This window comes from Wyeomyia smithii, chromosome 2 (genome assembly GCF_029784165.1).
Source record: "Wyeomyia smithii strain HCP4-BCI-WySm-NY-G18 chromosome 2, ASM2978416v1, whole genome shotgun sequence".
NCBI classification, from domain to species: Eukaryota; Metazoa; Arthropoda; class Insecta; order Diptera; family Culicidae; genus Wyeomyia; species Wyeomyia smithii.
Genome location: NC_073695.1, coordinates 83415193 through 83430989, shown reverse-complemented (window position 1 = coordinate 83430989; position 15797 = coordinate 83415193). Strand labels below are relative to the sequence as shown.

General features: G+C 38.8%; 2 protein-coding genes across 2 annotated transcripts; one reads left to right on the top strand and one right to left on the bottom strand.

Moving 5' to 3' along the window:
- The first annotated feature begins 681 nt into the window (after positions 1-681).
- Positions 682-3173, top strand: LOC129724696 (keratin, type I cytoskeletal 9-like). The gene is made up of 3 exons (XM_055679816.1): positions 682-843; positions 2240-2888; positions 2947-3173. Exons 1-3 carry the CDS (start codon positions 835-837, stop codon positions 3024-3026), a joined length of 738 nt encoding a protein of 245 aa, XP_055535791.1. The 5' UTR covers positions 682-834; the 3' UTR covers positions 3027-3173.
- An 11288-nt stretch (positions 3174-14461) lies between these two features.
- Positions 14462-15216, bottom strand: LOC129725079 (protein suex-1-like). Its single transcript, XM_055680492.1, has 2 exons — positions 15105-15216; positions 14462-15024 (listed from the first exon to the last, which is right to left on the bottom strand). Exons 1-2 carry the CDS (start codon positions 15111-15113, stop codon positions 14686-14688), a joined length of 348 nt encoding a protein of 115 aa, XP_055536467.1. The 5' UTR covers positions 15114-15216; the 3' UTR covers positions 14462-14685.
- Positions 15217-15797: the final 581 nt, after the last annotated feature.

The following is a 15797-nucleotide window of genomic DNA, read 5'->3' as shown; positions in this document are numbered from 1 at the left end:
GCCATCGCTGGTCGGCATTTTCGATGTTTGCCCAATCCTCACCTGCTAGTGTCAATGAGAATAAATCTATAAAAAAAAAATCTGCAATAACGGACTTTTACCAAGGACTGCGATAGTATAATGGTTGCAGTACCCATTGAAGCCACGGCTGTCCGAGTGCATACTAATATGCGCGATCCGAAACTGATCACCCCCTAAGCGCTCAAGGAAGAATCAGCGCGGCAGGCCATCAGCACGCGCGCCATCCTCGAGTTTGTCGCCGGTAGTGTACTTATCAACCGCCGCGATGGGGTTCTTCGTGTGCGATGGCGATCATGTTGCCGATGGGGTGAGCACTAGTTCCTGGCGACGGAGAACGGTGAGACGGTATTACACCGCTTGCATTGGTAGCCTATTGAGCAAAGGAGGACGCACTGCACTTGCGGTCGCCGGTGGCGCTCACAAAATCTTCTCACCGGAGGTTGGTCTGTGCTTCGAGGGTTTCGTGGGTTGGTTGGAGGAAATGCGGTTCAATTTACTCTCGGTTTTTACCTAGGGGTCCGCGTACCGAATTGGTGGCGTTTATGCGGCAGCTTAGCTGGGAGGTTAAACAATTTTTTTTTCGCTGCTGCTGCTGCTGCTGCTTCTCTTCTCTAGTAGCGACGGATTTAAACCCAAGACGAAGAGTTGCGTTTTCGCAGTCGTTTTAATATAAAAGCCGCGAGAGTTATTAGCTATCGGTACAGTTTGGTTACGATTGGCCGCCAGTCTAGAAGCGTTCGGAGTGTAATTTTGTGATTCTATTGATAGACGGCTACTAGGATTCGAGGATTTGTGTGGAATTTTTGTGCAATAATGCTCAAGGTGTGTAAATTAGTTAAAATACTGTACAAATTAATCAAACATGTGAAACATTGTTGTGACGTTAAAGCATGAATTTACCCTCTGTGCTACGTGATTTTTTTTTATGATAAGAATATTAGTCCGTTTTTGAAAAACTTCATCAGCATTTTGTGGCAGAAATGAACAAAAAACGAATGAGAATGAGTACCTAATAAAATATACTCGATGATTTCATTTTTTCAAAATATAAACGGATATCGTTTGTTGTGTACGATAAGCATAATACAAAACAAACAACATTCCTCACTCTCATGAATCGAACTGATTGTAGTGGATTAGATTTTTTTTTGATAATTTTAAAACTATACTTATCATAATTAAATGAAGTTGTAAATTAATGTGATTTATTGCGAGTTGTAACATCATTTTCCAGCATTTTTGAGTGAATTTCGTTTCTTTGGTCGGAGTGCGATAAAACCGAATCAAGCGCTATTCTTTTTTAATTGACTTATTAACACCAGTGGATGTGAAAATTAATAATCTATCTTTCATGACAAAACCGAATCATTTCAACAGTTCATAATAAAATTATAATCGAAATTCTTCTTGAAGGAAATAAATGTATATAAATGAAAAATGGGATATATATTAAACTTTCAGGACCAAGTCTAATATATACTTTATAAAATTTTCCGTCTATGAAAAAGCTCATTATGAACATTTTAAACATATTTTCATCGTATACTCGAAGAGGTTTTTAGTGAAATATTGCATGCAAAGAGAAAAAAGTAGGGGAAATGGTTTTGTGGAGAAACAAACAGGTATTTAAGCATAACGGGAAATGGACAAGAAAAACTTTTGAACACCAACATCTGAATCGTAGCTTCCTCAACTGAACGAAACGAAACGCTTGATGTAGTAACAGCATGCCTGCATTTTTATCCAATTTATTCTCTGTAGTATTTCAAAAGCAAAATACACTAAGGTTTTTTACGCGTTTTTTTTTGCGCAGGTTTTTCTTACGCGGCTTTTTTACGCGGATTCCGGAATTTACGAGTTTTTTTTTACGCGGACTCCGGAATTTACGCTGTTTTTTACGTGGTTTCTTTTTACGCGGCACGTATCCCCCACGTAAAAAGCGACTTTAGTGTACCTACGTACTGTAGGAAAAAGGATATGTATTTTCTTTTACAGCAAGTGACATCTGCCCATCCTGTATAGTGGGATGGCATCATCAGACACATGGATTATTGATAAATTTTGGCTAAAAAACTTTTGATTTTACATTACAGTATATGTAAAGCACTGTAAACTAAACACAAAATAAAAAAACTGATTTGATATCCATGTTATGATTATTCATAATTTTATCTTACTAAATCGCTCTTTTCAACGTACCCTGTTTTCAACTTTTCAGTTCACCATACTGGCCAGTATTTTGGCGGCAGCGGCCTTAGGTTCGGATGACCTCCAGGGAGCGGAATCTGGCTGGAGTGGTTGGAGCTCCGGTGGCGGAGGCGGTGGCTATGGAGGCGGTTACGGAGGAGGTGGCCATAGTGGTGGCAGTGGCGGTGTGATTGTTCTGTCATCCGGATCCGGCGGTGGGTGGCCATCATCATCTGGCGGTTGGAGCCAGGGTGGATCGGGATGGCCAAGCAGTGGATCCGGATGGTCGAAAGGTGGAGGTTCCGGATGGAACCTGGGAGGTGGATCATCCGGTGGTTGGCCGAAGGGTGGCGGTTCAGGATGGAGCCAGGGTGGAGGATTAGGCGGCGGCTGGTCCAACGGAGGAGGTTATGCTAAGTCCTACAGCAACTTCAATTCCGTTAACCATGGATCTGGTCGCAGTGTCGGCGGTGGTTGGCCGTCAGCTTCTTCCAGCGGATGGTCATCTGGGGCTTCTGCTTGGCCGTCGAGTAACGCCGGATGGTCTGGAAGCACTGGAGGCTGGAGCAAGGGAGGAAGTGCCGGCTGGCCTAGCTCATCGTCAGGCCGGAGCACCGGGGGTGGAAATGGATGGTCATCGGGTGCAGGCAAAGGATGGAGCACGGGTGGGCTCGGAGGAGGTAATATCATATAAAACTCTTTAAATATCCACATAGTAAAAAATATTTCATTCGACAGGCTATGGAGGTGGTTGGTCATCTGGGGGTGGCTCCGGAGGGTGGGGCAACGGTGGTTCATCCGGATGGAAAAGCTGGTAGAAGCTAGCTCTCATCTGTAAAGCCTTGAGTGACCTGTGTTCAATGACAATTCAAACAGTCGAATCGTTACCTTAATAACCAAACTCTGACAAAATGTGCAACGACAGCGTCTTTTCATTTGTAAATAAGAATTTCATTACGGAAAAATTTGGCATATTCCTATTTGTTTATCACAAACCTTGTAGAATACTCAGTAACATCCATCAATCTAACAGCTGTTTTGGGCTTTTGTAACCGTTAAATATTTACTATTAGTACAGAACTAGAACTACTTCCAGAACCGAGTACTTGTTTACAACACGGAGGAGGTACAGTGGTCTAAACACGAAAAATCATTTGAAAAATCATTTTCATTTGACTGTTAAACATTAATTTTATGTACCCAGTGCCTCCAGCAAGTTTATTCCATATAACAAGGCCTTTCTTTTGGCGTTTTCAGTTTTTTGATCAATCCCCCTAGTAGTTAGATATAAAAGCTATTTTTTTCTGATTTTTTAAAATACCAGATTGCTTTCTTCAGCAAAGTTGTAGGAAAATCTATAAGAAAATGAATTGCTGAGCACTGTAATCGTCTATCTGTACATTGGATATGACGAAATAGAGTTTTACGAGGAACACTCCTCAAAATTAGTTTTTCATTCATAACTTTTTCTGTAATCGTCGAAACAAATCAAGATGTTTAAAGATTTTGTTCGTTCTGCTAAACCTCGCGCTTTTGTAGAATATATTGGTTTGATGTTTTTATTTGTTGTAAAGATATTTCTAGGTTTTTGCTGAAAATAGCCTTATTTTGAGTCCATATTTCTCCGAAGATTTCAGATTATTTGCTTGCATTTATAATCCGGTATTTTTTCCACAGGACTTGATATAAATGTACTGAAGCGTTGTGGAGCCATCATTCAAGCTGTTGCTTCTGGTAGAAAGTTGAACACAAAAAAATTCGATACATATTGCATCGACACGGCGCAAAAAATTAGTGGAGTTATATTCATGGTACTATTGTTTATTTAAATATATATTATCAAAACATCGCTGATGAACTGGTAGTTAGGCTCACTTCCGATGTTTTTTTTTGTTGTTCTCGCAACACTGCAACCATCTCAGCCGCCCAGGTATAAATGACAGTTCTTCTAGAAGGTATGTTATTCACGTCGATGCATTAGTATTAGTGAGCGTTATGAACTTTTTCCAATTTTGTATGAGATTTAAAATGATTATGCATTTTAAACTAAACTTATAAAACATACTTTCTTGTACTACACTAGCGCTTCTAAATAGAGTCGCTTATGTTCCATACAGTAACAAAAGTCATGAGCTAAGACAATGACTAAGATTATGCTACAACTATTAAAAACATAGCATCTTATATATAAAGTAAAGTTACATAAGTGCGACCGCCCATATCTTTACAACGGAGCGTTTGATTAAAGCTGGCTTTGTTTTGTTGTGTTCGTTTCTGTCCAAGGCGAATTGTTACGGCGAGAAAACTAGGAAAATTCAAAGAAAAATGGTAGAATTCACGAAAATAGAATTTCCATACAACGAAGAAATGAGACCGCAGAAGGCGCAATGAACAACAATGACATGACAGCAATTTAAAACAGGTGACTCTCGACAGTTATTTCATTAACATGCTTAAGAAGCTACCACCGAAAATTAAATACAAACAGAAGTACGCTCAACTGGTGGCTACCGTCACGGTAATCGATTGAACTATCTTTAAACATATAAAAATGCAGCTCTGTCTGTCTGTCTGTGTAATCCTTATAGTCTTGGAAACTACTGAACCGATCGACGGGAAACTTTGTATATAGGGGTTTTAGGGGCCGAGAAAGGTGACTAAGATAGTTCGAGATCCCTCCCTCTTCTATAAGGCAGCGGTTCCCTACAAATGAAACACAAATTTTAGTACATCTCGAGAACTAACCAACTAATTAGAACCAAATTTGGCAGGTAAATGTTTTTAGTGATAACAAATATGTCCATAATAGTTCGACACCCCTCCCTCTTGTGGAAGGAAGGGTTTCCATCCAAATGGAACCATTTTACAGGTGAATATTTTTAGGGGTAACAAATATGTCCATAATAGTTTGACACCCTCCATTCTTCTGGAAGGGTGGGGTTTCCTACAAATGAACTCAAATTTTTCTACAACTCCAGAACTTACTCGAGTAAATGGAACCAAATTCAGCATGTGGAGGTTTTTGAGGGCAAAAAATATTTTAATGGTGGTATAACACCCCTCCCACTTCTGGATGGGCAAATCAAACATAAATTTCTATGGTGGTTCCATATTCCTCCGTACTCAGGAAGGGTAGGCAGGTCTCCCATACAAGCTTAACAGAAATTTCAACCAGGTTTGTAAGATGGCGACTTTTGGTTTCTGGAAAACAGACAAAAATGACCAAATAACACCCAATATTTTCTCCAGATATTGGGGCTTATTACGGATGTCACCTCACGGTGAGAACGAAGTGGAAAAATCTCACGGTGAAAAAAGACGCGTGCAAATCAAATGGGAGTCATTTTCAGTGTGCCTATTACGGTTGTCATCTAACCGTGAAGTGATACAATAAGCCCCATTGTCCCCAAATGCCATTTTGATATCCAATATGGCGATTTCCGGTTGAGGAAAACCACCGAAAAAGACCGAATATTATTTAATATGGATATTTCCGTAATCGAGATGATTTTAGTTTCTGGAAAACAAAAAACAAAATTACTGAATATTACCCATTTTGGATATTTCCGGAATCAAATTGATGCCAGAAAAACAGATGAAAATGATCGAATACCACTCAATACGGATATTTTCAGATTAAAAGCTATGTAACAATATCGCACGCAAGCCTGGGGGGCTTATGCGGTCTCGATCAACTAGATTAGTTGAGAGAATTCGTTATCGATATTGTTTTTGGCACATTTTGCATGTGTAGGATAAGTACAACGATACACCGTGCCCCAGTGCTGAGTCGAGAAAATTTCCAGCTCGAAAAGATCCTCGACCTGATCGGGAATCGAACCCGATATCACAACAACCGTGTGGGAGAGCTAGCCGACCGACATCGCTAACCACAGAACCACGGGGACCACAACAAGGTTATGTACAGAAGCCAAAAGTCGAGAATGTTTTCATTCCGAAAAAAAAACAATAATTTCAAACGGTTTGCCTTTTGACTTTAATGGCCGATTAGTCGTGCATTTGTGTCGTGCATAAACAAATCGCAGGAATCAATGAATTTGGAAGGTTTAAAATTAATAAATTAAAAACAAAAATGGGCGAGACGAAGTTTGCTGGGTCAGCTAGTTTTTATATTTTTTAATACGACATATATAACAATTCTTCACACTAAATCTAGAACAATATCTATTTCTATTGTGTTTCAACTGGAGATTCACTCTCGATAAAAAAAATCAAATATAAAACAATATAAAAAGAGAAATTCCCAAAAATTTTCCGAATTCCATACAAAACGCGAAAATTTTCATAACGAGATTTGTTTGTGTGCGTGGATACACAAAAATGTAGCATACTTTCTACTAGAACTGTCATTTATACCTGGCTCAGCCGCAAGGGGAAGGCAACCCTATCTAAACACTACACGTTTGACAGTAGCCAACATATCCATATAGGGTAATCGCTCCATTATTCATCTCAACAGCTTGGTGCACCTATATTCATCTTATTTCTCTCATTTGTCCAATTTACCGTCAAATTTCTACAAATTTTCGAAAGTAAATCTATTTTCTTTTCGATTTTCTCAAGTGGCTGAAAGTTTTACGTTGAAATATGGTAAAATTTGACGATAAATTGATCAAACAGGCGTGATGAGATGAATATAGGTACTGAGATGAATATAGGAGCGGTTACCCTACTATTCACTTTAGTCGGGAAGACTTTTCACTCATGTAACATAGAAAGAGATAGCATGTTGCCACTCCCCTGCTCAGCCGCCACTGCGCTGTCAGTCCGGCTTACAAAAACAAATACATTGAAATCATTCCCGCAGTTCATGTTGTGTGAACACGCATTTGTTCTATGTGTTTGTAAAGTCGGAAAAAAGTTCGGAAGTCGGACACAATATCTACCGTGCTGGATCGAAATCCGTACACCTAAGCACATGATAATCTTTGACGGTCAATATAAAATCAAGAGATTACATATTGCTTTAAACTGACATGCTTACCTATAGGTTTACTTATATTTTATCACTATTTTCAAGCAAAATGATTTAAATTACTCTGAAATTCGAAAAAAACCTTGTTTGAAATAAACATGTTTTGAATCGAAATCCGTACGCAGTTTTTCGTCTGAATCGAAATCCGTATACTTTTGAATCAAAATCCGCACGCACGCAATATAGACTGGATTAAAGTCCGTACAGCAATGAATCAAAATTCGTATAGATATAGTAGTACAAAATGAATTTTATTTTTCAATTTATCTTTAAATTTACGAATAAATATATTGTGACGGTCAATTAGTTCCTAAAGTTTTACACGGTTTGACAATTTTTATATCAGCTGAAATAGTGCAGTTTTCTGTGCAAAACATGGTTTTTAAAAAATGTTAATCGTTGTCCTTCTAATTTTAAATGAAGAATAAAAAACAGCTCGAAATGCCTTAAATGACAGTTCTCTCATATACAGTACATGGGCGAACTGTCATTTGAGAAATTCCGCGCAGTTTTTTATTCTTCGTTTAGAAATAGAAGGAAAAACGAAAAACTTTTTTTGAAAATCACGTTTTGCTCAGAAAATGCGGCTTTCTTCTAATGATATTTAAAAACTGGAATAGCTTTAGGTCCCAATTGAATGATTCGACATAAAAAACATAAAATTTTTCTCAACTACCAGCTACGAGACGCCTTCTTCCAGGCCCATATTTAAGGAGGGGGCAAATGCCCCGGGCCGCACGATTACTATGCCCATGCATGGCACCCACTTCATGATCCAAATCTTCCTCTCCAGCAGTGAAGGTTAGTGGAACTTCTTTTGATTGTGATTTGTAGCCATTCGTTACGGCATTCTTTATCGTAGTCACCAGAACGCCAGAACCCCTCGAAGCTTCCCGGTACCACTTTCTCTCGCGCACCTATGTCACAGCTCTTTCGGAATTGTTTTCCGAATATTTATGCTTTTCTTCCATAAAATGCTGAAAACAAGGATGAAAGTTCAACAATATATGCATGATACACACGCTGTACGAATTTCGATTCAAGCGATTAACAGGGTTCAAAATCCGTACGGCACAGTTTTTGATGAATAAATACAATTTGCACTATTTACCAGACAATATACAGCTCGAAAATGATAAAGACTTACCTTTTCAATCGATTTCAAATAGATTCACAGAGTAAAACACTTATATCCCACTTGAAAAACGTTTTTATCTGAATTACGTTTCCTTAGTGAATTCACTAACAATGCGACGAAATGACAACTGAAACCGATACACGATTGATTTTTCATTTTTAATATTTTTATTTCATGGCCTACTGGCGCATAGTTTAATTTAACAGAAAGCCAACGATGTAATGGACATGTACATGTAACTGTCATATGAATTTTCATTTTTATAATGCTTAAAAATGAAGAAAAACATCAAGGTGTACGGATTTCGATACTGTACGGGTTTCGATCCAGCACGGTACCTACGTCAGTACACAAAATACTAATTCTCGGTGCACAGATTGCTGACCGCTGAAAATTAGAAAAAATAGTTTTTATATCTAACCACTAGGGGGATTGATCAAAAAACCGAAAACGCCAAAAGAAAGGCCTTGTTAGACCACTCTGGGAGGGTCAGAATTACGTGTCAATTACCGCAGGAGTTCCGCAAGGTGCTATCCTAGGACCGGTGTCGTGGAATGTCATGTATGACGGGGTGTCGAAACCTAAGTTCCCTGTAGGAGTAGTGATTGTCGGCTTTGCAGACGACATAACGCTAGAGGTCTACGACGAGTCGATCGAAGATACGCAAGGTCGAAGACTGGATGCACTCCAGGAAATTGGAGTTAGTACACCATAAGACGGTGGCCACGGTTGCGAATAACCGCAAATCAGAGCAACAAGCGGTGCACAGTGGTCCAATAAGGCAAAAAGTGGAACTTATTTCCATAGCACCTTTCTCCTTCATTCTAGCTTAGTAGTGTCTTCGGAACAATTATTTGTATGGATGACCCGCATAATCGCAAGTTATCAAAAAATTTGAAAAGTTTACTATACTAAAAATAAAAAAATAACTTTTTTGTGTTAAGCGATAGAGGAATGGTTTATTCAGAAAAGTTGTTTAAAATTCAAAAACATGAAACTTTGTTGTACAAATGAAAACCCTATCTTTTTTCGGTACAAAGATATAAAGTATATTATATGGAACTTACTTAAAAGTTAGTTTTTTGTACTTAACTTTTGTTAGTTGCATTTTACACGAAAGTGTTGTTCGGAATGATTGCTGAGGCATACAAAACACACATTTTTGCCAAAGACCATATATCTCCAGGACTTTTTCTTATTAAGTCATATCACGTTTTAACTTATTTTTTCGATAACATCAAGAACGTATAAGTTAAAAAGGGACAAGTGAAATCATCATGCTTTTTCTTGAAATTAAACAGAAGTACTATAAACTCCTTTAGGTTTCATTTGTCCCAATTCACCCATATTAGAGTACGGCAAGCATATGTCACAGTAGGTTTTCATATATCAATAAAACTAACTTTTTTGTGTTAAGAGATAGAGAAATGGCTTATTTAGCAAAGTTTTAGGACGTGATAAAATATGAAACTTTGCTGAACAAACAAAATTCCTATCTCCATTGGGTACTGAGTTACAGAGTATTTTCTATAGAAGTTACTTGAAAGTTAGTTTTTTTTATATAAGTTTTGTTAGTTACATTTTACAAGAAAACATTGTTCTAAAGAAGTATTTGGGCATATGAAACACACGTTTTTGTCGAAGGCCAAACATCTGCTGGACTTTTCTTTACAAAGTTATACCATATTTTATCTTATTTTTTCGATAATTTTAAGAACCTATAGAATAAAGATTAAGTGGACTTCAAACAACGTGACAAAAGGGGCATACGAGGTACCAGAAGATCACTATCGATGATCAGATCGATAGATGGTAGATAGACGCACCGACTTATTCCGGTGGTATCCGGGTGGGTCGGGAGACGCCATGGAGAAGTTATCTCCCACCTGACATAGATCCTGTCAGGTCATTGTTGCTTAAGGCAGTATCTTTACAGGTTAGGACATGCGGACAAAAGAACAAAAAAGGCTTGTACAGGCGTACCGAAAATCCTTATCTCTCGATACGTGAACTTTCGAAAATGCTTAATATGCCCAAAACTACAGTCCACAATATGTTGAAAGGATTTTATGAACGTTCGTGTGTCGAAAGGAAACAAAGAAGTGACAACTATATGGGTCGTGTGGATAGTTCTATGAACAGAAATTTGAAGAAGATTTTGGAGAAGAATTCCTTCGGAAAGAATCCAAGGGACATGTTCATCAAATCTGGACCAGAGCTACCAGCAAGAAAACTGTTTAAAATCTAATGGATAGAGTTGAGCGCAAAGTACGAGATTTTTTAAATCAATGGAGAAAAATGATGTTTTGAACCCGGGGATTTGTGAACTATATCCCATAATTATGAAATAAATAGTCACGTGAGAACAAATTATTTTATGACATTTTTTGCTGTTCGGGTTATTGCGGAAAAAAGCCTTAGAAAACTTTCCACATTTTTCAGAGCTAGAGCAAAATGCCACTTCAATACAAAGCAGGTAATGCAGCTACGAGTAACTCTTTCAGATTTTTTTTTTTGTTGAAGAAGGCAAAATGATAATCCTGTTCTCCACCGGAAACCTGTTCAGCGTCGCTGCTGTATTCTACAGTTGCACAGACCGGTTCATTACACTAAAAACATTTGCGCATGTTCCGGGGAAATTGATATTTAAGTTCCAAATCAAATAACCGGCAAGTTCCAGGATTTTTGGTTTGGTGGTGTTGTGTTGCGTGGTAAGAGCGGTATCGCTGATGATAGCAGGAAAATACTTCATGTTTTACGTTGTTCTCTCCTATTTGCTCTCTTTACATTCTCCCGCACTCATAATTGTTCTCCAAACTCATGTTTTTATTTCAAATTCACAAATTTTATTATACAAACCACGACTACGTATGTCTGCCACATCTTTACTGTTGGTTTAAAATGGTTTTAAATCGTAAAATTAGATACACTTTTGATATTTACTAGTCAAACCACACAAACTTGCGAGTGATCCCAACAACATTCTTATACACTGGGGTCGCTTATTACGCGGGTTGTTATTATGCGTTTTTTTAAACGGACTATTTTTACAATAACGCGGATTAGTTTTACCCGATTCGGAAGATTATTTGTACGCGGTGTCAAATGAGTTTAGTATAAATATACCTAGTCTAATCTTTTAAATGCGGTACAACCAACCGCGTAAAAAGCGACCCCAGTGTAGTTTATTGGTTTAACTCTTTTCCAAAAACGGAAATTTAATAACATTCGTATTTCTTCCTAGTAAAACACATACTCTAGTGTGGGGTCCTCCCAGCTTTCCTATAGTACGTTGGTTTGAGTTTGATCCACAACGTGTACAGGTCGGACTCGATTATCCGGAGACTCGATTATCCGGAAACTCGATTATCCGGAATTCGATTATCCGGAATTTTAGGCTCGATTATCCGGAATTTCATTCTTTTGGTGTCCGTTTTCAATTTTTATTCCGAAATTTTGCCTTTACCATCCCTTCTGGCACATTTGTTACCATTAAAGTCACTTTTGGCATGTTTGAAACATGTTCGAATTAAGTGAAAATAATCAATGTCCAATTTATTTTTTGCTTTTTAAGATTTTACCCCTTTTCACCTCAGAAATAACTTCTGATTACGCCACTGCATCATACAAGTAAAATAAAGAAAATAAATATTTATTTTATGTTTGAATGTTCGCAATTAGCAAAATATCAATATTTTTTGTGTGATTCGATTATCCGGAAAACTCGATTATCCGGAATTAAGAAATTTTTGATGTTCCGGATAATCGAGTCCGACCTGTAGTATAGTATTTGGCATTTCACTGAAATATACCACATACACCTAAGCGTGGCCTCAACAGCATTCTAATGACTGTTGGTTAAAATTAGTCTTAAATCAGGAACTTAAACTGTTTTACGCTGTATTGATATAAACCACACACATTTGTACAAGGCCCCAACAGCATTCTTACTGTTTGTTGGACTCAACCGAAACCAAATACGAATAATACTAATTGTGCCAGAAAGAGCTGAATTGGGACGGGTAAGAATTATGTGTGTGATTGCATCACTTATTAGGGTAAATATTGATGTAGCGAATTCTTTTCCTTCAATGGTTTCACTATCTTTCGCTTCTATTTTTGTCATAGCGGCTCAAATTTTATCCTGATTTTTTTTTTGCATTTTCGAGCTTCCATATGACAAATTTCACGAGCTTATTGCCAAAAATCACATTCTACTACGCAAAATTTTATCAAACACTAAATATTGTGTAGAATGAGTCAGCTTCATCGAAGTAACAAATAAATTAGTCCTGTACGCCGCCGCCGGCACTTTTACGCACGACGCCGCCACCGATGATTTTGAGTCGGTGCGCCGCCGAGGAAATTTATATCGCGCTGATAGTCATATTTTTGCTGGTTGTTAAATTGTTTGTCTACTTGATTCTTAACAATTCCTATTTCTTTTTTTGACATCATTTTGACGCCGGTGCGCCGATAGCTGCCGAGGTAAAACTTTTTCTACGCCGCCGCCGCCGATGATATGGTCGGCGCACAGGTCTAAATAAATGTTTGTATGTTTTGGTTAGTAAAAATTTTCATAAATCATTCCTTCCATGTGTCCATTTTTTTAACCGATTTGTCCCGTTTCTCCCGAGAAAATCTGGTCAGCCTTTGCATTGGATGCATGTTATTGAACGTATTATCTTTAAAATTTCGATTACAACAATTTTGGAGGAATAGGAAGGAGAAGGACAAGCCAAGCCAAAGACAAGTTAGTGTCAGCAGGATCTTAGTGCTAGCTCCGTTTGTGTCCACTAAACAGAAAAATCAAGCTCCGATAACGGAATATTAGCTGTTAGGTTTTGCTTCGTGTCTTGAAAAATGCTGTTAACTCAGAAATCATTTCATCGATTTTTTTGAAAGTTTGTGGTGTTGTTCCCAATTGCAGTAACTGATATTGCCTTTTGTTTGGAGCTAACCTAGTCTTATAAAGAGAGGAATTGCAGATAGCGCCAAGACAATTGAACTCTCACACTCACAGTGAAACCTTTTTCAATATAAATTGGGTGATTATTATGTTGCTGAGTTAACAGGAGAAAAGCCTAACCAGTACTAATATTACATGTCTCACGTTACTGCCCTGAGGATTTTATTTTTGGTTGTTATTTAATTGTGATTAATCTTCATATAGGGATAGTTTCGTTAGTTCGTGAGTTAAAGAATAGCATTATGACATTAGTATGAAGCTTAAACATATACGTAGGTTGATTCGTTACGAAGTGAATCGAATAGTTTGCTTGCGACGTAATAACTGGCAGACGACAACAAAACAATGCATCATTAATATTTCAATTGGCCGCTCCACTCCAATCTTTTCTATCAATTGAGTTTCTATAACCATAGATCATAAATGCGGTGTCTCTAAATCATTATAAACACTGGTAATTATTGGCTTTGGTCAACCTGGTGTTCAAATCATACCCTTTTCATTATTAATGCACACCGAAACCAAAACAGTGAGTTCTAATTCGCGCGCTACCGTACCGGCACCGGCAAGCCACCCACCAATTAGACTGATACGTGTCTGCTTTGGCAGTCGTTTAAATTTATCGCCTATAGCATAAAGTTTGCAACAGTTTCTCTTGTAGCGCAAAGCCGGTTCCATCAAATTCCATTATCGATTCAGATGACGACCGCACTGGGCACACGTTTGTTTACATGACAGAAGCATGCCGTTCCCTCGCCTCACTCGTTTTATTCTGCGCAGTACACATATCCAAACTTGATTATGGGATGCAATCGGGTACACATAAACTTCTAACTGGGACAGAATTGAATTTTAAACCCGCTCGCAACTGAAAAGCACACCTACCGCAGTCGTAAAAAAAGATGCACCTTCGAGTGCACTCAACAGCCCCGGTAGACCTTGGGTTGCTTTTGCATCTGATTGATTGCAACAATAATTTAAAAATGCTGACACTGGCGACCGGTACTTAAAGTAAAGCTTGAACTTGTATGCCGCCATTCTATGCCGCTTCGGTGTTAATGGCGTTGCATCTCTTTATATGTGAAAAGATAAATGCTATTTAATTTACAGATACGGTTCTTTGTGATGACAATGACAGCGTGCGTTAAGAATGTGTACAGAATATTTACGCTGACTTTGGGACGTGTGAAACACATTCTATTTTAATAATCATTTCGAAACACTTCGGACACTAGATTTGAAGAAAAGAATTTCTATGATTAGCTAAAACACGGTATTGATTTATTAACCGATTAATCCGCCACCAACACCTACTCCAACAGCGACACCCACTCCCAATCCACCACCCAAACCAGGGCCTCCGAATCCACCACCCTAACCAGGGCCGAATCCTCCACCGTAACCCCTGCCAAATCCACCTCCTCCGTATCCAGCTCCAAATCCTCCACCGTAACCTCCTCCAAATCCTCCACCGTAACCTCCTCCAAATCCTCCTCCATATCCACCTCCAAAGCCACCATGATGATGGTGATGGTGATGATGCCTATGATGGGCAGACTCAGCCGTATCCAGATCTTCGGAAGCACCAGTTTCGTCACTTTCGGTCAGCACAACAATAGCACCACCTTCTGATGCAGGGGCCACTGCTTTTGATTCTTCCACCGCTGGAAAGCAGGCACATAATGCGAGCACTCCACAAAGCACTATCACTTCCTGTTGAATAAATACGTTAGTGAAAGGGAAAGATGTCGTTGAACTTAACCTTCTTCAATTGCGTCGCGTGTAAAACACACCTTTATCATTTTTGGATCCGCACAAGACTAACGTAACGTGTGCTTCAAAATCAAAATTTGCTCTGTTAGGTACTGAAACTGACTGGTAATTATCTTCTCGCTTTTATACATATTCTTTTTTTTTTTATTCTCGCTTATTTACCGTCGGTCTAGTTCCGCCACTGTTGTGGCCAATCACCGACGCCCAGGGAGACGACTCCACACCCAGGACCCTAACTCACGACCCGTTTATTAACGGACCGGCGCCAACGGCTTTACTTCCTCATGCGATGGAAGGCGTGATCCCAGAGATTTTTCGCCTCAGAAAATCTCCCGGTGTCGGCTAGGATTGAATCTAGACCAGTTGGGTTGGTTGTGAGTGGATTACGCCACCTCACAACCATCGACACCTATGTCGGCGGTGGGATTCGAACCCAGGCGTCGAGCGTGGTTGGCGGAGACGTTACCAACCACACTAGGCCCCCGCTCTACATATTCTTGATCAGTAAGTTAGAATCGAGTTAAAATCCAAAAGCAAAACATGAATAGGGCAGAAGCAGAAAATCGCAATCTTCTCGCAGACTTTTATGTCAAAACTGGTTTAGTACGCTTTGGGAATCCCGTAAATAAAGAGCGATTTTTAAGTTGGAAACCAGACAGTCCTGTTATATGACAAACAAATAAATATCTTCAGACTTACACCAGACGGCTAAA